The following is a 23,106-nucleotide window of genomic DNA, read 5'->3' on the forward strand; positions in this document are numbered from 1 at the left end:
AGCCGAGAACTATGTCTTTGTGCGTAGATGCATGTGTAGGTGTGTGCTTGCATGTACGGCCACAGGTCAGCTGCAGGTGTCGCCCTCTGGAGCCATCCACCTTGTTTTTTAAGACAGGGCCTCTTGTTGGCCTGGAACTTGCCAAGCAGGCCAGCAGGTCCCAGGGATCAGCCCGCCTCCCCTCCCCAGGGCCGGGATTACAAGCCCACACCACCATGCCTGGATTTGGACACCAGGGATCAGGTACAGGTCACGGGCAAGCACTGCTGACTGAACCACCACCTCCCTGTCCAGAAGCAGGTCTCTGAGGTCTGTGGGTTTCAGTCCACACTCGCCTGCAGCCATGAATCAGTGCTCTGCGGAGGTCCCCCATTGCAGGACACTCGGCAGCGCAGTAGACCAGTCTTCTCCCCGGCCAACAGTCTAGCACAGACCCTCCACATGGGATTCAAAATTTCAAAATTTACAAAGATTTCTCCTGCTCCTCTGTCACTTACTTCACTGATGACAACTCAAAAGAACCCTCCCTGCCTCGGTGGGGAGAGTTGAGTCCCTTTTACTAGAAGGTGAAAGGGCTGTTTTAGGTGGGGAGCAACCTTCAGCCAACTTCTGCTGACGCAGTCTGAATTCCAGACGTTTCTTTTGAAACCTGAAAATAGGATCTGTATACTGTGGCCTTTAAAAAGCGCCAACTCTGTTCATTTTAATTAACAGTGAACTTAGCAGGTTTTAAATAACGATTTGTCTTCATGAAAGAAAACTGGGGTAGAAAACTCCAAATCTGCTTATTGGAATAACCTCAGCAGCAAGAAAGCCCTTTCCAACGGGTTTCAGACAGTTAATTAGAATAAACATGTCTTTCATTTCCTCTTTCTGCATCAACTTAAAACAACAGAGTCAAAGTGCCTTCTAGTGACCCCCCAGTCAGAAAAGCGCCCTGAGGACATCAGATCACTGCAGCCCCTTCATTTTGAATTATTTCAGAGGATTTGGGATTTCTACTTTGTGGCTGTTAAGTCTGGCCAATAGCCGATAGCGCGGCAGCTCTGTCTAACTTACCACTCCACCCGCCCTCAACTGGACAGCTTCTTTTTGTCTCTCCTACACCCCCAACCCTCTCGGGGCTAATCAGAGGAGCCAGAGGAGTCTACAAGTCTATTTTGAAATAACTCCACGAAGTTCAAGTCAATCCTATTCTATGATGTAACACTCAACTCACACCAAATCACCCTGATCTCCTGGAGGCTACCTAGATAAAGAATGGGTTTAGGCCCTGTTCTAGGTCATACCTTCCAGTGAGATAGCTTTACGCTCCTGATCCTCCTGCCTCCGCTGCCTGAGTGCTGGGGTTTCAGGTGTGCCACACCCAGCCTAGATTCAGTTTCCTCTCTTCCTACAGCTGTGGAGGCAATCTATGCAGGTGGGTCATAACATCCCTCCATTATCCTGGGAGACCAAAGGAGACCTCTGCATCCGCACTGGTCACTAGCCACTGTGTTTGGCAGGCTTTGAAGGGTCAGGTTTGGGGAAAGAGATGGGGGAGGGGAGTTGAGGTAGATCTTCCACCAGAACAAGCTGTGTTTGGTGGGCTTTGAAGGGGCGGGTTTAGGGAAAGAGATAGGGGAGGGGAGTCGAACAGTAACCAGGGGCTGGGGACACAGCTCAAGGGTAGAGCACTGCTCTGGATATAAGCAGAAAGTAACATTGGTTATCTTGAAATTACATCACTACCTGCTCTTCTGGTTTTCATGGCATAGTCCTAACATAGGTACATGACTATGGTTTCATGCTTTGTGAATAGATAGTATACGTGTGGAGTACCAAGCATGTAACAGGGAATACAGTATAGTTAACTAATACTGTTTCTAGACTCATATTCATCGTTGATAACAGTCCTATTAACCATGCACACTGAAGGAGTCACTCTTCAGCCTTCCTTGGTTTTAATGCATTAAGTGTCATTTAGCTTTCATGTTGGATTGTTATCCTTATGATATTTTGTGTTTCTATTTCTCTAGAAAATTATTAAGTAGAGGGCTAGAGAGATGTCACAGAAAGGACCTAAGTTTGGTTCCCAGCACCCACATCCGGCAGCTCACAACTGCCTGTAACTCCAGCTCCAGGAGATCTGATGCCTTCTCTGTTCTCTGGACACCTTCACCCAAGTGCACAAGCCCCTACATAGATGTATACATATAAATAAAAGTAAAAGAAAAACTAGAAGAAGTAATATTTTTTCTTAAAGAAAATAAAGGTAGAAAATACTCAATAATAGCTTGTTTGGGTGCTATTTAGAGACAAGGGAACCCTTCCCAAAACCCAAACCAAAGAACACTGCATGCCTGCCATCTCTTTCTTTCCAGATCCCAGAAGCCAGGCTGCTAAGAGCTCCTAGGCACATGCTGCTGATCACATCTCTAGCAGTATCCCTGGTGAGCTCTGCTGCTGTGAGCTGAGCCCACACGGGCAACAGTACACTTTAGGGACAACCCTTCCCTGCAATCCCAGCACTTGGGAAGCTGAGGCAGGAGATTCATAAATTTGAAGCCAGGCTGGGCTGCAAACTGAGACTGCCTCCAAAACTAAGAAAAAAAAAAAAAAGATATTTCACTCCAACAGGTCACTTCTGTGAACAGTAAAGCAATTTTGAAGAGAAAGAAGTAGAATTTTAGTATCCAAACCTCAACTAAAATTTGTTCAAGTATATCATATTTGAGATGGAATCCAAACTGATTCTGTGTTTTTGACACCAGTGAGAAAACCAGGATTCCATAAGGCAGAGGCTTCCCTGCCTGTCAGTGCGAACTGTAAAGGACCGACCCTTGTAAAAATGGGGTGCAAAGTTCTGAGGGAGGGGCCAGGCTTCAGTGGGATTTCTGCCTGGGAACAGACCCAGCACCCTCACAGTGTAAAAGCCCTGGATTGTTTAAGAGAGCTGATCCTCTGAGCTGTTGCTGTTGACACAGAGTTCCAGAAACCCCAGGGACAGAGTTTTAAACCCCAGTGTGTCCTCTGCAGGTCTTTCTGCCACTCCCCCAGGACCTTCCACCGTGAGGAAAGGAGCTACAGGACCAACATCCTCTAAGATGTTTATATGGACCAGTGGCCGGACCTCTTCATCTTACAGACATGATGAGAAAAGGTAAAGCTTGGCTCTGGGTGCTCTTGGGCAGACTTTACAGACTAGATGGTCACAGAGGACAGTGAGGACTGCTGCTGCTCTCTGTCGCTGTGACTGAAGATATCTGAGAACAACGTAAGCAAGGGTTTATTTTGGTGCACAGTGGGAAAATACGGCCCGTCAAGGTGGGGGAGACATGGTGGTGGGGATATGAGGCAGCTTGTCACATGCCCCTGACATCAGCAAGCAGAGACAATGCTCCTGCTCAGCTCGCTGTCTCCTTATTCAGCCCAGGAGCCCAGCCTCCGAGATGGTGCTGCCACATTCACAGTGAGTCTCCCTCCTGTGAGCACCAGGTTAATGTCACCCTGACACAAGCTCGAGTCATTTGGGAACAGGGAACCACAACTGAGCAAACGTCCCCACCATATTGGTCTATAGGCAAGCCTGTGGGTCATTTTCTTGATTACTGACTAATGTGAGAGGACCCAGCACACTGTGGGTAGGGCCACCCCCAGGCTGGTAGTCCTGGGTGCTATGAGAAAGCAGACCGAGCAAGCCATGAAGAGCAAGCCAATAAGCAGCACCTCAGAGGCCTTGAATCAGCTCCTGCCTCCAGGTTCCTGCCTGGGGTTCCTGCCCTGACTTCCCTCAGTGACGGAGTGTGATCTGAGAATTGTAAGCTGACATAAACACTTTCCTCCCCAAGCTACTCCTCAGCTAAACTCTGAAAATGCTTCACCACATGCCAGAGGTAGGTTCGAATGATTGTTTTAAATCCTGTGGAGATTAACCATCATGGAAACTGAATCTCATGTTTTTAAACGAGGGAGGGACTCTACACCACAGGGCTGGAGCTCCAGACTCTGGCCTTCAGTCTCCATTTCTCTTACATGCTCATTCACACCTAGTGACTTTGCAAGACTGTTCCCCCGTCAGAAATGCTCTCCTACACTTGTATACCCACCCATCCTTTCCTTCACTAACTCCAGTTCTGTCAAGACTCGAACCCACTCCCAGTCTCCTCATGCTCTCTACCCAGTCAGACTTGGCTGTCTGTGGATTTGCAAGCCTTGCACTGTGTCCAGGACACAGTAGATACTGAGTAAATGGACTCAAGAGATAAACACTGCACTTCTAGGCACCAAGCACAGGGCAGGAGGGAAACGGAAAGGAGCGGGCACCAAGGCTCAGAGAGGGCTTGTCAGCTCCATAGAGCCTTGGGAGTGCTAGCAAGAACAGCTGACGGGAGGGAACAAGGGGTGAGAGAGAAGGGCGAGGGCCACAAAATCCAAATGGTTGTGCAGCTCGACCCAGCCACCTCCTTTCTTCTCTGGGCTTAGTAAGTACGTTCATAAAATTATATAACACCTCTCTCTCTCTCTCTCTCTCTCTCTCTCTCTCTCTCTCTCTCTCTCTCTCTCTCTCTCCCTTCCTCCCCCCTCCCTCCCTCCCCCCCTCCCTCCCTCTCCCTCTCTCTCCCTCTCTCTCCCTCTCTCTGTCTCTGTCTCTCTCTGTCTCTCTCTGTCTCTCTCTCTGTCTCTGTCTCTGTCTCTCTCTCTCCCCCCCCTCCCTCTCTCTCTCTCTCTCTCTCTCTCTCTCTCTCTCTCCTGTCTCTCTCTGTCTCTCTCCCTCTCTCTCTCTCTCTCTCTCTCTCTCTCTCCCTCCCTCCCTCCCTCCCCCCTCCCTCCTTCTCCCTCTCTCTCTCTCCCTCCTCTCTCTCTCTCTCTCCCTCCCTCCTCTCTCTCCCTCCCTCTCCCTCCCTCCCTCTCCCTCCCTCTCCCTCTCTCTCTCTCTCTCTCTCTCTCTCTCCTCTCTCTCTCTCTCTCTCTCTCTCTCCCTCCCTCTCCCCCTCTCTGTTGTACATGCCCACATGCTCATGCAAGTGTGGAGGCCAGTGGTTGATAGTGGGTGTCTTCTGCAACCTTTCTCCACCTTAGTTTTTGAGAAATGGTCTCTCACTAGACCTAGAGATCAACTAACGGCCAGACTGGTAGCTGATTGTCTGCCTGTCTCCACTCCATAGACAGTGCTAGGTTTACAGGTGTGAGCCACTGTGCCCTGCTACTTTTATCTGCATGTTGGGGATAGAACTCAAGTCCTGATGCTTGCATGGAAGACAAGTTACCCTTTGAACTGTCTCCCCTGGCCCTCTACAACTGTTTTTAAGTATTCCCTATACTTGTTACCGGTGGGGGGCGGGGGGGGGGGGGGGAGTCTGAGCCCAGTATTTCCAGGTTCTTGCTTTTTATCCAAAGAATTGAAATAAAAACTCACACAGATTGCAAAGTAGCAAAGAAGCTTTATTCAACAGTTAAGCAATAGCACAGATCAGAAATTAGTGCATTCTGGGTAAGCAGGAGACCACAGGAGTGACTAAAAGTACTCAAAGGCCCTGACTCCTGTCTGGGGCCTCCTTTCATGGAGTCAAAGAGGAGGAGAAGCCTGTTACTAAGAAGTGTAGTGAAAGTGGTTCTCTCTTTTGATTGATAGATTAGATCATAAAATCACTTTCTGCCGTATATGTCCTTCCCATAATGCATCTGATTTTAATCATATGCACACACATGTACATAAGCATATGATGCTAAATAGGGGAGTCTCCTTAAAAATTCACTTGAGAAACCAGTTTTGCCTTATTACCATACACCACAAACCAGTTCAGGTCTGATCAGCCCTCCTACCCTCATACATGAATGTATTGGGAATGCGTTGACTAGAAACTGTCTATGAGGTAGTTGTCAAAAGAAGAAACTTAAACCATTATTTAAAACAAATACATGCAGCCTGATGCACCTGGGGGGAGCCAAGGGCTGCCACCAGGTGGCTAGTTGCATTGTTCAGAGATTGCTATGTGCACATAGCACATGCTAGTGAGGGTCTTAGGTTCCCAAATGCCTTGTAAGAAAAGGGATATGCACAGCCCAAGCCAGGTGGAGTCCAGGTTGCTATGCTATTCCCTATGCCTGCCTGCCTCTTGTTTGCTTTCTTCCTCCACATCTCTTTCTTTCTCATTGATATTGTCCTATTATTTAAGTGAAACTCAGTTTTAAACACACCTACTTTACCAGCATTCTGCAGCGTGAGTGACACATCAGAAAGAATATGCTAGAAATCAGAATTGAGAATAATATTTATTGGGCAATCATAAGACCCAAGGGAGGTTTATTAAATATTGTTTGGGGAATCTGTTTCTCTTCTTAAAACCTGAATTGCGCTACAAATAAAATTCCTTTGAAAAAAACCCAGAAGCAAAATTATTTGCCATAATAAGTTGCTATTTACAGGGAAAATTTGGGGGTCATTTCAATTTTCACAATAGAAAATCTGTTAAATAATGAAATATATTATATCAATTAGTACTTTGAAATATTTTGACATACCATTCCTGGGAAAAAAGCAAGTAAAAAAGTTGCATGCAAGTGATTATTGCAGACACACACACACACACACACACACACACACACACACACACACACGTCTCTATTTCCAATGCTTTGTACATCTTATGTTACTTTAGCTATGGGAAAATAATTCCATGGTGTTTAAGTAGGAAACTGTAGCCCAGAAGGTAACTAGCATTTGAACAAAGACTCAGTGCTCCAGACACACTGTATTCGTTACTTTTCTGTTGCTATGACAGCGTAACTGACAAAGGAAACTCAAGGAAGAAAGGAATGATTTATTTTGGTTTACAGTTTGAGGCAACCATTCGTTCAAGGCAGGTGTAGTCATGGAGACAGGAGCTTGAGGCAGCTGGTCACATTGAGTCTGCAGTCAGGAAGCAAGGAGAGTTGAATGCTGCTGTTCAGCTTGCTTTCTCCTTCTTATTCAACCTGGGACTGCAACCCACAGGATAAGTGCCACCCACCCTCAGCCAGAGACGCCTTTCCCCAGCTAAACGCTTCCAGACATGTGTTTCCACAATAATTCTCAATACCACCAAATGGATAATCCAGATTAGCCATCTCACAGATGAACTGAAAACCTCCTTTCTTTGATTCAATCTGGGCTTCCATGTGCTCTTGCTCAGCCAGGCAGTAAAGATGCAGATGTGGTCAAGGAAAGGCATGGACAAACTAAACACATTCAGCTGGGAATGTCGGTCTGGAGAAGGGACTGGAACTGTGTCCTTAGGCTATTTCTGCTTTCGTCTGTTAACTGTGTAGGCCAAGGGCATGCACATCGACACCCTGTTTCACAAACGCGTTTATTACTTTAAATCCCATAATTACTGAAATCATCCTTGAAAACAAAAATTAAAGCTATAATTTAAGTGTCAGAGAATCCTATTGATGCAGAAAATCAACCTAGTAATATGTTCCTTTAATTCTCAACAACTGTCAGTTTGTCAGACCTGGACCGGTTTGGGGTGAACGCCCAATAATCACATAAAACAACCAACAAGCAAAAGCGAGGAAATGAGAAAATTACCTTTAAAAGATGTTTTTTAAAAATAACACAGGAATTTTTCAAATGCGACAGTGAAGACTGTTAAAAACTATTCAGCTTAAAGGGGAGGCGATGAAGTCTCAATGTTGCCAAGCCTCTTTCTGGTTGAACAGGATCCCCTGCATTGGCCTCTGAGGAAGGAGAGAAAGCAGACTTTACATTAACGAAGACGAATTAACAAGAGACAAACAAGAAATGGCACTCATGGCACAAGGCAGAGGCTACGCAACAAGACAGAGGCTTGCAAGCCGACTTGTTTGAACCCGTAGCAGTAGATTTGATAGAAGCAGCAGGACTGAGGAGAGGGTGGGAAACTGCCGGAGAACCTGCCTGGCTGGTCGGTCACTGACGAGCATCCTCCTTCCCCGCCCACTGTGGAGGAAGCTCACCAGCTTCAGTGGAGAGACAAAAGTAGGACTACCCCTTGCTTCAGTAAGACTTTCCTAGATTTTAGGTAAACACACAGGGCAGCCCAGCCCCTGCACTTTGGCTCAACAAGTAGAAATAGCTCTGTTTCTTTCCCCTACAACCTCCCTGTCCAAGGAGAACTGCTCACTGTCCCTTCAGGAAGTCCACTGCACTGCTTTAACGCTCAAATGCGCTTTACATTTTTGCTGATAGATGGAAAGACCGATGTGTGTTGTTTATCAAATTTGGTTTGATATCTCTGCAGCCTCTCTCTCTCTCTCTCTCTCTCTCTCTCTCTCTCTCTCTCTCTCTCTCTCTCTCCCCCCCCCCCCGTGTGTGTATGTGTGTGTGGTGTGTTTGTGATGTGGATGTGTGGATGTGTGTGTAGTGTGTGTGTTTGTGTGATATGCATGTGTGTGGATATGTGTGATGTTGATGTGTGTGTGATGTGAATGTGTGTGTGTGTGGTGTGTGTGTGTGTGTGTGTGTGATTTGGATGTGTGTGTTTGTGTGATATGCATGTGTGTGGATGTGTGTGATGTTGATGTGTGTGTGATGTGAATGTGTGTGTGTGTGGTGTGTGTGTGTGTGTGATTTGGATGTGTGTGTTTGTGTGATGTGGATGTTGTGGTGTGTGTGTATTTGTGTGATGTGGATGTGTGTGTTGTGTGTATGCATGTTGTGTGTGTGATGTTGATGTGTGTAGATGTGTGTGTGTGTGATGTGGATGTGTGTGTGTGTGTGTGTGTGTGTGTGTGTGTGTGTGTGTGTGGTGTGTGTGATGTGTGTGATGTGGATGTGTGTGTTGTGTGTGTGTATGTTGTGTGTGATGTTGATGTGTGTAGATGTGTGTGTGTGGTGTGTGTGATGTGGATGTGCGTGTGCCGTGAGGCATCTGTGGAAGTCAGAGGACAGCAGAAGGGGGATGCTCTCCTTCCACCAGTGTCTTGAGCCTGAGCTCAGGTCGGCAGGGTCAGGGTTGGTGGTCCTCTCACCAGCCCTCTGCTAAATTTTAACAGTGATTTATCTGACTATTCTTAATTTTAATATTCTTCATAACTGTATCAGTGGTAAATAATAAGCTTTTGTTTCTTCTATATTTGTAAATATAACATTCCTTTGTTACTCCTGCCCAATTATATTAGCTTGTTTTTTTAGTAAATTAAAATAAAACTGATGATGATGGACATTTTCACTCTAACTTACTAAGTGAGCTTTTTCAACATTTCACCATTAGATAATTGTATCATTTACAGTACAGGTAGTTTTCCTCTCCCTTTTATTACATTGAAGATGATTCTATTTCTAATTTAATAATACCTTTTACCATGAATGGATGTTAATCCATTTCTAGATTACATTATCACATTATCAGTTAATAATCCTTTTCATATATTAATAAAAATCTAATGATGACCAATGTTATATTTCTAAGACACAACAGTAGTAGCTTTATCATGGTAGACTTCATTTTTTTAATATGGTTAGATCTGGTGAACTAAGTTCTTTTAAACTTTATATTTGTGGCTATGAATGAGGTTGGCCTGTATTTTTCCATCACATATGGCTCTGACTAGTTTTGGTCTCAGAACTTGCCAACCTCATAACCAGGCTGGCTGGCATTCTCTTTCTGTACTCTGGAATTATCTGCACAATACAGCTTGAGCTCAGCTGTAAGTTGTTAGAACTTTGTATTTCCATAACCAAAATACTTTTAATTATTTAAAACTTATAGCTATTTCAAATTTTAATAATTTAGAATTACTTAAGGCTTCTGTCTATTTATGAGTTGGGTTCAGTGAGTTACATATTTGCAAATCCTTATTGTATATTTCAATAAGTTTAGTACCTCAAAGTTTCCAAATGTCTGACTGCAAAGTTGTTTTAAATGCCCCCTTTCTAAAGGATGCTATACCCACAATTATGGCTTTTGATTCCACATATTTACTTGGAATTTATATGTTTTCTTTATCAGTCTTGTCAAGATGTATTAATTTCTTTAGTCTCTCAAAACACATTAACCTTTGAATCCATTGCTCCTCTAACAGTTACCTTCTACATCATTTATTATTTCATGTATTAGCTTATGGTCATTTCCTTCCTTATTCCTCCCTTTTGAATGTTCCACTTAGCTCATAATTTCCTTAGATGTTCAGTGCCCTGCCTTTAGGGCTTTCTTATTCTCTAATACAAGCATTGGAAAATGTATATTCTTACCTGTTGTTTAACCACACCCACTGGATACTCCATGTTTTCCATATCATTCATTTCAATGCTTTTTTTCATTTGTCTGATGTAGCAGGGATCTTAAAGAGTCTTATTAATAAAAACAAACCTGGAGCTGGGTATTGGGTGAATACTGGAATATCAGAGAAGCAGAACAAGCCACAGCCACCTCACCTTGCCAATTCCTCAGCTGATCCTGTTTCCTCAGACTGGAAACCTCTGTGTCCGCATCCGAATGGATCTCAGCTGAATTGCTGCTAGAAGCCTGAAAGCTTAACCTGCCTAGTTCCTGGTTTTCATGCCTTATATACCTTTCTGCTTCCTGCCATTACTTCCTGGGATTAAAGGCTCTTGTTACCACGCCTGGCTGTTTCCAGTGCAGCCTTGAACTCACAGAGATCCAGGTAGATCTCTGCCTCCCAAGTGATAGGATTAAAGGTGTGAGTGCCACCATTTTCTGACCTCTATGTCTGTCTAGTGGCTGTTCTGTTCTCTGACCCCAGAGAAGTTTATTAGGGTGCACAATATTTTGGGAAACACAATATCACCACAGTCTGATTTCATTCTGTGGCCATGAATTCTTTGTCCTGCACACACACACACACACACACACACACACACACACACACACACACACACACATATTCTTTTAGTTATTTTTTGTTATATTACTTTCATTATTTCTCTAAAGGAGAATACCACAGTCAACATAATAGTAGTGCTTGTGAAAGGCTATTTAACAACCAGTCTCATGAACATTCATGATATTTCTAAAGTGCAAATCTAATTGTCACACTTGTTTCATTTCCTTTAATGTCCTCTCAAGCTTCACAAACTGATCTTTTCCTTCTGGCCTGTGCATAGCTTACCAACCAAGAGATTTCCCATCCTGGACCCAGCTGCCCTCAGCCCTCTATCCCATCTCCCAGAGACTCCTCCACTTCTCAGTCATCTGCCCCTCCAAGGCCTGGTTCAGTCTGTCACAGACGCCTGTGCCCTTCCCATGTGCATCAGTGGCAGACTTCCAAACCACCTTCACATTCTAAGCCACAGCCCTAGACTATCTATCTGCCACTGGTCCTCTGAGTGTTCATGTCTGGGGATCCAGTACACCAATGACCAATTTGCCAGAAGCCAATTTGACAAAGAATCTATTTGCTGATCAACCATTTTGGTGAATTTATTAAATCACACTGTGTATCAAAACTGTGACACAGTTATTGTAACCCTATAGTGTTTGGTCACAGTCCACACTAACTAGCAGGGATAAATATGGTCACAGTCACCCTTAATTAGGGACTGCACTCTTGTCTCCTGTATCTCAGAATCTGTAGTCACCATCCCTCTACATTTCTGCTGTCTTTCTCTGGCTGTGTCCAGACACTATCCGAGGTCTCCTCTTCTCTCTGTCCCTTGCTCTTTCTGTCCCCTGCTCTGCTCCCTGGGTCCCACTTTCTAGATCAGCAGGCTGGGTTGCACACTTGTCAATTTCTCCTCTTCAACAAAAGGCTTCCCTGCAGAGGCTCCTGCTGTTCTCACCCAGGGCCTTCCTGCTGTGGAAATGGGAACAGAACAAAGATAAGTTAGCAAAGATTTATTTAACAGTTCCACAAGGACAAAATAAGAGCCATCTAAATAAATCGCTGAATCTACAAAGAGCTATTGAAAGCTCTCCTCCAGGACTGTAGAGATTGCTCAGTGAGAGCACTTGCTGCTCTTGCAGAGGACCCAAGTTCAATTCCCAGCATGTCTGTCAGGTCGCTCACAACTGCATATAATTCAAGTTCCCAGGGATTCTGTGTCTCTGGCCTCCTCTAGCACCTGCACTCACACACACACACACACACACACACACACACACACACACACACACACACACAGTATACACTTTATTTAAAACAAAAAAATCTTTGAAAATACTCTAGGCTTTTTGAATGCAGAAGAGAAGCAAACTTTGGTTAGCTGAGAAGGCTGACAAATCTGTGGTGGTGATAACAGTTGTGATGTGAAATGGGATGGAAATTCCAGTAAAACCAAAATATCAGGAGAACAACGTTCCTATGCTGGCTACTTTTATGACAACTTGACATAGGCTGGAGTTATCTGAAAGGAGGGAACCTTAATTGAGCAAATGCCTCCATAAGATCCAGCTGTAAGGCATTTTCTTTATTAGTGATTGATGAGAAAGGACCCAGCCCATGGCGGGTGGTGCCATCCTGGGTTTTATAAGAAAGCAGACTCAGCAAGCCATGAGAAGCCAGTAAGCAGCACCCCTCCATGGCCTCTGCATCAGCTCCTGCCTCCAGGTTCCTGCCCTGTTTGAGTTCCTGTCCTGACGTCCTTCAGTGATGGACTACAATGTGGAAGTGTTAGCCAAATCAACCCTTTCCTCCCCAAGTTGCTTTTGCTCATGGTGTTTTATCACAGCAATATTAACTCTAATTTAGACTAACTAAATCCCCAAAAAGGATTTGAAAATAAATCAGTATAAAATAAACAAGCACCACAGGAAATGTGAAATTGTTTTTACATCTCTAAGAATAATACATATTTATACACATACAAATGAATATGTTTATTAAATACATTTATAAAGGGACTCAGAAGCCCAGTCCTTTTTTTAAAATCAAACAATCTTAAATACTGCTGAGAAGAACATCTTCATGACAACATACTTCTTGATGAAACATGTTAAAATGTGCCATTAACATATAGGGGAGAAAAACATACCCATATCCACTTACTATATTAAATAACTCTGCTTAAAACAAGTCTTCGTGAAATCTGTAAGTTGGTAAAGTAGGTAGGTTCTGCTCGCAGTGTGAACTGAACCTTCAGTCAACTGCCTTTTGGTGCTTCCGTCTCCAGTAACTGATCCTCGGGGAAGCTGGGCCTCAGGGACTGGCTTGCTTCCCTTCTGGACCGTCCAATCAACACCATCACCAGGCTTGTAGTGATGTCTCCCTGCTGTCCACATAGACCGTGTCATCTACACTATGCATCTCCAGAATTATAAGCTGAGTCTTGACATGAAATTTCCAAAACATTATGTAGACATTGAGGTTGAATTTTTTTTAATGTACCGGCTATTGCTTAGGGCAAAACAAAACTTTACTGAAAAACTGAAAATCTGTTTACAAAGCCTTATTTTTAGATTTACTTATTTTTACTTTATATGTATGGGTATTTTGCATGCCCAGTGTCTGCAGAGGCCAGAAGAGGGCATCAGATTCTCTGGAACTGGAGTTAGAGATGGTGATGAGCTTTCATGTGGGAGCTGGGAACTGAACCAAGGTCCCTTGTAAGAGCAGCCATTGTTCTTAGCCACTGAGCTATCTCTCCAGCCTAAAGACTTTTTAAGTTTATGTATGTTTGTTTGTTGCACACATGCCTTCATGTGGAGGTCAGAAGATCACTTGATGGAGTCACTCCTCTCCTACCATGTAGGACCCAGGGAAAAAACTCAGGTTATTGGGCTTAGGTGAAAGCAATCTCAGCTCTGAGCCATCTCACCGCCCCCCTCCAAAGACTTCTGTTGTCCTGTAGATTCAACAATAACTTCCATTCTCCAAAAGACCTGAATAGAAAAGAGGTGGTCTTTCCACTCTTCACACTTCCCCACCATACACAGAAAAACAGCAGCACACAGCTCAGCTGCCTCGTTACTGCCTCGTCATCCCCTCATTTGATCAGTCACTGCATGCTGAGGGTTCATCTCCTGGACGTTTCTCCACATGCTGCCTCCTCTCTTTGTCCTATCTTTAGCCTGGATCTTCATCCTCTGCCAACACTATTGAACCATCTCCCAGTTCTTCCTCCTCCTTCTCTCTCTGATTTAAGACTTTTCCTGTTTCTAATCTCCACACCGCAGGCACAGCAATCACTCTGAAACTGGTCACATCACCAGTTGACAGCATCTTTTTTATTACAGAAGGAAGGCTACTGTCTAGAATGACTTTCAAAGCCTCCATGACACCACATGTCTCATCCGCCTGCCCTGTTTCTGTGGTGTGGACCTCCTAGGACCATCAGCACAATCCTTCCTGGCACATGCTGTGCAACTCCAAGACCCTGCACCTTTGCTTCTGTGATCCCTCTGTCCAATATCACCGGTTCTATGTCCCATTTGCTTAACTGCAATCAACCTTGAAGGTTCCGTTCAAGACATTGCTCTTCCAGGAAGCCTTTTCTGACTTACACTGACTTCCTGTCCTGATCCCTCATGCTGGGGAAATTGCCAAGACACTGAGTTGATCCACCAGGAAACTCCCACCCTCAGTTGACACTAATTTTCACATCTTTCCTCTTATTTAACAGGGACCATGTCCCCAACACAAGAGGTTACAGCACTCACAATACGTGTGTGGACCTAACCTCCTAATGGGATCTCATTCTTCTGTCATATTAACACTCCTTCATTTATCCATTAATTCAATAGCCATTCATTGATGGATTTCATAACTGTATCCCACCCACTCAAGACTTTCATTTTGCTGTGTAAATTCCCATTTCCTAGACACCTACGAGCTGTGGGGAAACCACCATTTTGCCTTTTACTTACCCATTCTAGAGCTCACAAAGAATATTTATTTTCCAAGTATGTTTTGAAATGACTCAGTTGGATCATTTTATGTGCTTCTTGTTCCGGCGGCAACTGATAACACCCATCCTATTTTATGGCAGACTGGCATATTCAATGCTGTGTGGCAGCCTAATAGTCTAGAACAGCACAGATCATCCTCTCTGGCTTCCATCTGCAGAACGCAGATCTCAACGGCAGCCGTCAGAGTTAAATACATGTTGATAAATGATATTAGCCAAGTAACAACAGGTTATTATTTTCCAGTGGGTTTTTGAAGGCACTCAGCCTCAGCCTGTCTTCCCTGACTCAGAAGTCTGCCTGCCCCTGCCTTTCACAGCTAATGGGCACCAGTTTGGTCTTCAAGTTCACACAGGGTCAAGTTTAAAGAGCTTTGATGTAAATGCTACACTTTTCAAAGAAATCTCAAAAATGAATCACAAAACCGAGAGGGCAGGTGATTGCCGGGCCGTGGAAGGCTTTTGTGGGGTGGCCAGGTAGTCTAAAGGCCCCAGGCTTGAGCTGGGAAATCATGAGACAGTGTCATTCCAGGCCTCTGGTGGTAAGAATAAACAGAATAAAGTGATATTTACACACACATAAGCACAGACATAAGTAGATTCAGCAATTGCATACCAACAATGATCAACTTCATTAATATGAAGTCAATAAACCCAAGGCATTTTTTGAGGGTTGAGGGAATTGCTGTCTTTCTTAGAATTGAACAGAGAAAAATTACTTTACAGTTAGACATGAATCTCCAAAATACAGAATTAGGGATCATTTCTGTGCAGGGATGTTACACGGGTGTATGTCTGTGCTCTCCTCTTTCTGTGCATGTAGTGTGTGCATGTGTGTGTGTGTGTGTGTGTGTGTGTGTGTGTGTGTGTGTGTCTGAGTCTGTGTATGTCTGTGTATGTATGTCTCTGTGTGTATGTGTGTGTCTGAGTCTGTGTATGTCTGTGTATGTATGTCTCTGTGTGTGTGTGTGTGTGTGTGTGTCTGAGTCTGTGTATGTCTGTGTATGTATGTCTCTGTGTGTATGTGTGTGTCTGAGTCTGTGTATGTCTGTGTATGTATGTCTGTGTGTGTGTGTGTGTGTGTGTATGTCTGAGTCTGTGTATGTCTGTGTATGTATGTCTCTGTGTGTGTGTGTGTGTGTGTGTGTGTCTGAGTCTGTGTATGTCTGTGTGTGTGTGTGTGTGTCTGAGTCTGTGTATGTCTGTGTATGTATGTCTGAGTCTGTGTATGTCTGTGTGTGTGTGTGTCTGAGTCTGTGTATGTCTGTGTATGTATGTCTCTCTGTGTGTGTGTGTGTGTGTGTGTGTGTCTGAGTCTGTGTATGTCTGTGTGTGTGTGTGTGTCTGAGTCTGTGTATGTCTGTGTATGTATGTCTGAGTCTGTGTATGTCTGTGTGTGTGTGTGTCTGAGTCTGTGTATGTCTGTGTATGTATGTCTCTGTGTGTGTGTGTGTGTGTGTGTGTGTCTGAGTCTGTGTATGTCTGTGTATGTATGTCTGAGTCTGTGTATGTCTCTGTGTGTGTGTGTCTGAGTCTGTGTATGTCTGTGTATGTATGTCTGTGTGTGTGTGTGTGTGTGTGTGTGTGTGTGTGTGTGTGTGTGTGTCTGAGTCTGTGTATGTCTGTGTATGTATGTCTGAGTCTGTGTATGTCTCTGTGTGTGTGTGTCTGAGTCTGTGTATGTCTGTGTGTGTGCATGTGAATGTGTGTGATGTGTTGAGAGCCAGGGGTTGCACTGCAATTTAACTTCACTCAGGTGTGTTTGGAGCACTCCTGTAGGTCTTTCCCTTTAGGAAAGCAGGGGTGGGAACAGCCCCCCTCAAGGGACATGAAGTATAACTGTGAGTCTCATGTAAGACTGTATTATTTTCAACTTCAGAAATATCTACCAGAAAATCAGGGACCATGACCTCCTTGACAAGAGGAAAACTGTGACAGCACTGAAGGCTGGGGAGGACCGGGCTATCCTTCTGGGACTGGCCATGATGGTGTGCTCCATCATGATGTACTTCCTGCTGGGAATCACGCTGCTGCGCTCCTACATGCAGAGGTAATGCCATGGGCACCGAGAAATCCACTGCCTTCTCCTTCTCTGCTCCGCCATTGTTCATTCAACCCTGATGGCATTTTTCTCACCTTTCCTCAAAACTTTCAGAGGCACCTGGTGCAGAGTTTTCTAATGTTATCTGATAGAAACAATGAATGTGTGAACTGTCTACTGTGAGCTGGCCACTTTTCATACACCACTTGTTTCTTTCTCACAACTACCCATCAATGTACCCATCGGTGCAGACCCTGGGGACTTGTGACACAGGAGATGATGTGACACGGGAACTTAGGAGATGGCTTTCCACAGCAAGCTTGCTGCACAGTCATGAGAACCCTAGACGCAAACCTTGAACCCACATACGAAGCCCAGGTATGGTGGCATGCACTTGTAATGCCAGCACTAGAGAGGCAGAGACAAGCAATCTCTGGAGCTCACTGACCAGGAGGCTAGTCTAATTGCTGAACCCCAGGCCACTGAGAGACCCTGTATCAAAAAAAAAAGCAATGTGGACAATATCTGAGAAATAACATCTGAGATCATCCTCTGGCCTCAACAAACACACACAGAAATATACTCACATGAACATGTACACATACTCATACACATGCGCCTGCACACACACAAACATGCATATGTACACATGCAAGTGTATCTGCATACACATACACACACTTATATACAAACATGAACATGCACACATGTGTGCAAATTCACCCACACACAAGTACACATGCACACGCACACACACACACACACACACACACACACGTGCGCGCACGCATACACATACGTACACAATGTCACACAATTCAGTGCAGCACAGCACAAAGTTAAGATTTCAAAGCCACATCCCACAAATTCAAGAGTCCTGATTCCTGCTATTCTCTAAGTCTGTCTGCTTTTCTCACCCACCCTACTTCTCCATCACCAGCTTCCTTGGGAACTTTTGTATGTCCAAGACAAAGAAGGTGAGAATTAATTGTCTGAAGACAGACCAGTGCTCGGTATTCTGAAACTCCAGGGATTCTGATGTGCTGTGAAGCTGGGAGATTGACAGCAGTCTCTTAAAGTAACAGCTTCTGAAGCCTTTTCGGTTCAGTGTTTACCTTGGGTTTACTGAGTAAGGAGAAGTCACTAGGCGGTGGATGACACTGAAGCGTGTCTTCCTGAACAGGCCGGCTGCTATGTCCCCACGTGCTCCTCCCTCCCTGCCATCCAGACCCCGAGCCCCGAGACTCGGCACGTCTGCCAATGGTCAGGCTTGAGGAAATAAGGCCCTTTCACATGAAAGTGGAAGTTTCAACCCAAGAGAAAATCAAACCATTTTGTGCCACTTGTTTCTCTAGCTAAATTAATGCTTTCATTTCAGAAGGCAAGCGGAGCTGAAATGTAGCAATTTGCTCCTCTTTCCCGTCCTGGTTGGCCTGTTCTTTCTCTGAGGGCTTCAGCTGTCCTCTCTTCCAGTAAAAGTGCTGGTGCCTGGGGCCCCAGTGTTTACCGGATCCGAAGCCTCTTTCCGATTCTCACACCTGCAAAGAACTATCTAGGATGTGTACCCCTCCCCGCTCCCCCCCCCAGTTGTAAAAGCAGATTCTGACCATTCATGGTCCAGAAAATTCAATTTGCTACACCAGAGGAGACTGAGTCTAGTCATCTGGCACATGCAAAAGTAAGGAGCTATCCACGTGTGTCCAGCAAAGGGCAGGGTTGTTACTCCTTGTGAACATGTGTTTTCTGCTCCCTGCAATTGAGCTTACATCCAGAGGCAAACCATCGATTGCCACTGTGTTACTTCCTAATTGCAAATGCTCAACTTGATCGCAAAATGAAAGCTACTGTAAAACGAAATTCAACCAATGGTTAGCGGGAATCTCTGGCTGCCATGGCCCAGAGCAACCTGCCTGAGCCCTTTATCTGCACTGAAGGGTTTATCTTCTGTTGATTTCCTGGGAAGGCACACCATGACAGAACGAAACATAGCCTCAGAGAAGGGTAAAGCCACAGTTTCTGTCACTTTCCAACTGTGTGTTCTTGACTGTGCCATCTGATTTCTGTGGCCCCCAATTCACTCACCTTTCAAAGGGATTAATAACCAATATATAGGGTTGTTGAGAGAACAAAAGGAAATCATTCGTGTCAATTGCCAGTCAGGGAGAAAGGCTCTAAGTAGCCATTGCTCTTGACATCTCCAAAAGGCCGTTGTTACCTTATTTCCCGTGTTAGAATGAGTTTATTGCATGGTATTGCTCTCCTCTAGCTGTCAAGTCCACCCCTGAGCCACTCCACCTTTGGGCCACCTTTCCCCCAGCCCCTCCCTTAGTAAAGCCTTTTCCACCTGCAAAGCAGGTTGAGGTGGAGTTTGGAATGAAAAAGCCTGAGCAAGCAGCTGTACAATGCAGAAATACTGGGAGAGTGAAGGTTCTGCTGGCAGATGATGCCTCCTGTCATCCCTCCCCTCAGGAGGTTTAGACAGCAGAAGTACAGTCTGATGTTAGCCCAGGCTACAGAGCACATCTGAGGCCATTCTTGCCTATGTGGTGAGACCTTGTCTCAAGAAATAAAAACTAAAAATAAAGCGTGCATTATGCTTACCAGTGAATTCAATAAGGAGAAAATAATCACTTAAAATATTAGTAAATATTCTATGCAGCGGATATCACCGGGAAAGTTCTCAGGCACCAAAGTTTGTGCTGTGTCACGGCATGCCGGAAGCTGGTCTGTTCAAAACTGTAAACTTTACACAGACACACGGATCATAGATTTTGGGGAGGCCCATGCAGTTCAGTAGCCAAGAGACAGTCCTCTGCTGCCGCACCCTCCCTGCTCTGTGCTCACTCTCACTCCTTCTCTGCAGTGTGTGGACAGAAGAGGCTCAGTGCACCCTGCTGAACGTGTCGATCACAGAAACGTTTAACTGTTCCTTCAGCTGTGGGCCCGACTGCTGGAAGCTCTCTCAGTACCCTTGCCTGCAGGTCTACGTCAACCTGACTTCTTCCGGGGAGAAGCTCCTCCTCTACCACACAGAAGAGACCATGAAAATCAATCAGAAGGTAGGCTCCCTGTGCCCAGGTGCCCAGCCCACAGACTGCCTGCCTCCCCTCTCTCCACTTTCCCTTTGTGAGTATCTCAAAGGAACCACACCATGAAGGAGGCCCTGCTTGCTCCATTCACAGAACTCACCCTCTGGATCTGTCCAGGGAAATGCTTGTTTTCTGTACAAGCCACGGACAAGCTATTCCTTCATTTCATGGTAGAGCAGATTTAGCTGTGTTTTCTGTTTGAGAGGATATTTCTGCAAAGAGCCTAAGTCTTTCAAAGCGAGTACAGAATTTAATAAGAGATGTGCATGCCCAAATACCTATCATGACTTGGGAGACATGGGGTAAAACTGGACTTTACTTTTCCGCATTCAGTTCTGTGACTTTGGGCATGTAACTTAACTTCCCTGATACTGGGCCTGCTTTTTCAAAAGGAAAGTAATAGCCACTTACAAAGTCATTATCATAATTAAGGATTAGAGAGTAGAAAGAAATTGAACTAAGAAATTGAACATGTGGTCAACAGAGTGTGTGTGTGTGTGTGTGTTCATAAATTCACACACGTATGTTCATTCTTTATATATGATGTTCATAGAGGCCTAATTTATAGTACTGTTCATATCAGTCACTTTTCTGATGTGATGACAAAATACCATGGCCAAGGGCAACTTAAGGAAGACAGGGTTTATTTTGCTTTAAGGTTCCATCACGGCAGGGAGGCATGGCAGCGGGAGCAGGAGTTGAGAGGTCTCATGCTCAACCACAACCTACACAAGAAAGCGAATGGGAAATGAGATGAGGCTATAAGCTCCTACAACTGCAGCGTAGTTCCTTCAGCTAGGTTCCACCGCCTCATAACCTTCCCAAACAACGCCATCAGCTAGGGACCAAGTATTCAAATAACTGAGCCCAGGGAGCATGTTTCTCACTCAAAACACCACACTAGTATATTAAAGTCCACATGGGCAGGTGCTTAGTAAATGTGCATTATATCAAAGCTATGCATAAAATTTACTTTGATGTGGGCCATCATGGTTTCAAGCCTATAATCCCCACACTTAACAAGTTAAAACAGGAGGATTGCCACAAGTCTGAGGCCTACCTGGGCTACTAAGCAAGTACCAGGCAAGCCAAAACCACATAGCAGGATCCTGTCCAAAAATATTTATATTTATAAGGTCTGGGAAGGACTGTGATGACCAGTGTGTGTTTTCGTTGAACCAGTCTGCCATCATCAATTTCAAGTTATATGTATATTAGTTTTGAGTTTTATATTAGCTGCTTAGATGTGCAGAATATTCTTGAATAGGCCAAGACAGTCTGATTTCAGCCTCCAATAGCACCATTGGTGCTTATTTCCAGGAAGCAAGCCTTGTGAATGCTAATCGTTCTTGTAAAAGTTTTCATTGCAGTGACCATCCCTTCAGTGATAGCTTACAAGGGTTTCAGTAGCTTAGAGGTTCTGCACTAGCAAATGGGCAGCAAATGGTGTTGCTGCAAAGGAATAAAACCCACCTTGCATTTTGGTTACAACAACTTGAAAGAATTCCTGCAAATATCCCTGAGGGCGCTCTTAATGAATAGCTCAGAGAATGTTGTTGAAAATGTTGCTTCTGATGTTCTTTCATTTGTAGTAGGCAGCAACAACAGCAGTCCTGACAAGCCTCCACAAATCTATAGAGCTGAGGCCTTCCCAGCTGTCCGTTTTCTCCCCATACGTCAGATCCCTAATCAAAGCTGGCTTGTACTGGCGGGTGCCTATAAAACTCTCTTGTCTCCAAGGAACTGAGAAGCCTCAAAAACTGAAGAGGGTTCCCTAGCCGGGCGGTGGTGGCGCACGCCTTTAATCCCAGCACTCGGGAGGCAGAGGCAGGCGGATCTTTGTGAGTTCGAGGCCAGCCTGGTCTCCAAAGCGAGTTCCAGGAAAGGCGCAAAGCTACACAGAGAAACCCTGTCTCGAAAAAACCAAAAAAAAAAAAAAAAAAAACTGAAGAGGAACCAGACAATAGGGGCTCTTTCCACTTCCTCGTCTGGATATCTCGTCACTTTGGCTCTGGCTGCATTATTTAGGTGACAAACAGGGACTGAAATTCCCATTATCAATCCCAGGTACATGTTTAGGATCAGGATCTTATCAGCTCTGTATGGTCACGGACTCCATTTGGTTTCTTTGACCCATTATCTTGTTTTTAAGTGTGAGTCATGACCCCATACAGAAAAATGTGTGCAATGTAGAAGGTATAACCCCAGTATTTATTATCAAGAGCTCCCCATTAGCCACCACACAGGAAACAAAATCACTCTTTCCTTTTCCCCCAAAATACCCTTCCTGCCCCTCCCAGTAACGACAGGCTCTGCTCCCTCCTGGATAACCACCACCGGAGCTATTATGGCATCTGCCTCTGTGTTTTTCTTTGTGGTTTTTATCACCTAAGCACATATTGTAAACATTGTCTTACTTTCCTTAAAGTTACACCTGTGTAGATTCAGAATCACAGAGAATGTTCCTATCTGTCAGGCTTCCTTCACAGAGCACAGTGACTGGCATCATTCCCCTGGGGTGAGATTCATTCATTTCCATTTCACGTGGAATGTCAGCTTAGTTTTTCCCTCTACAGTTGATAGACATGGAGTTTTCTACAGCTCAGGGCTATCGCAAATAGCTCTGCCATAGACGCTTTTGTATATAACTCTCCATGCCCAAGCCACAAGCCCACACACTCTGTCACGTGTAAATCTGAAGGAGAACTACCTGGGTCATTACCTGACATATGTATATCTTAGATCTTAGTAAGTAAGGACAGGGGTTTCCCAATGTGCCTGTATCACCAAAGCTCCCCACAGCCCTGTTGGGAAGATTCATAGCATTTCAAATGCTCCTCGTGACTTCACAGCTGATGTGGTGAGGTCTCCTTCTAGTTTGGATGGCTTTTCAAGTATCTGTCATTTGAATAGCCTCTTTTCTTCAGTCCCCCGGGTTGTTCACTTTTTGTATTCCTTGTAGGAGTTGATTAAAGATATAGACAAGGTGGCATGTGCCGATCGTTCCGGCTATTCCAAAGACTGAGGTGAGAGGATCTTTTGAACCCAGGAGTTGAAGACCAGCCTGGGCCATACAGTAAGAACCGGACTCAAATGACAGGAGTTATGTGTCCACCTCTTCCCTCCCTCTCTGCACCATCTTTGCATGGAAGACATTTCCAGTTTTACTG

The 23,106-nt window shown here is 44.8% G+C and overlaps 1 protein-coding gene across 1 annotated transcript in view; it reads left to right on the plus strand.

Moving 5' to 3' along the window:
- Window positions 1–23,106, plus strand: part of Kcnmb2 (potassium calcium-activated channel subfamily M regulatory beta subunit 2) — a 281,231-nt gene that overhangs the window by 243,329 nt on the left and 14,796 nt on the right. The window contains exons 2-4 of the mRNA XM_052731263.1: window positions 3,019–3,142; window positions 16,686–16,856; window positions 19,711–19,906. Of these exons, the coding sequence (XP_052587223.1) occupies window positions 3,087–3,142; window positions 16,686–16,856; window positions 19,711–19,906 (423 nt within the window). The 5' untranslated portion in view covers window positions 3,019–3,086. The remainder of the gene's footprint in view (window positions 1–3,018; window positions 3,143–16,685; window positions 16,857–19,710; window positions 19,907–23,106) is intronic.

This window comes from Peromyscus californicus, unplaced genomic scaffold, assembly GCF_007827085.1.
Source record: "Peromyscus californicus insignis strain IS unplaced genomic scaffold, ASM782708v3 Scaffold_9__1_contigs__length_137607984, whole genome shotgun sequence".
NCBI lineage: Eukaryota > Metazoa > Chordata > Mammalia > Rodentia > Cricetidae > Peromyscus > Peromyscus californicus.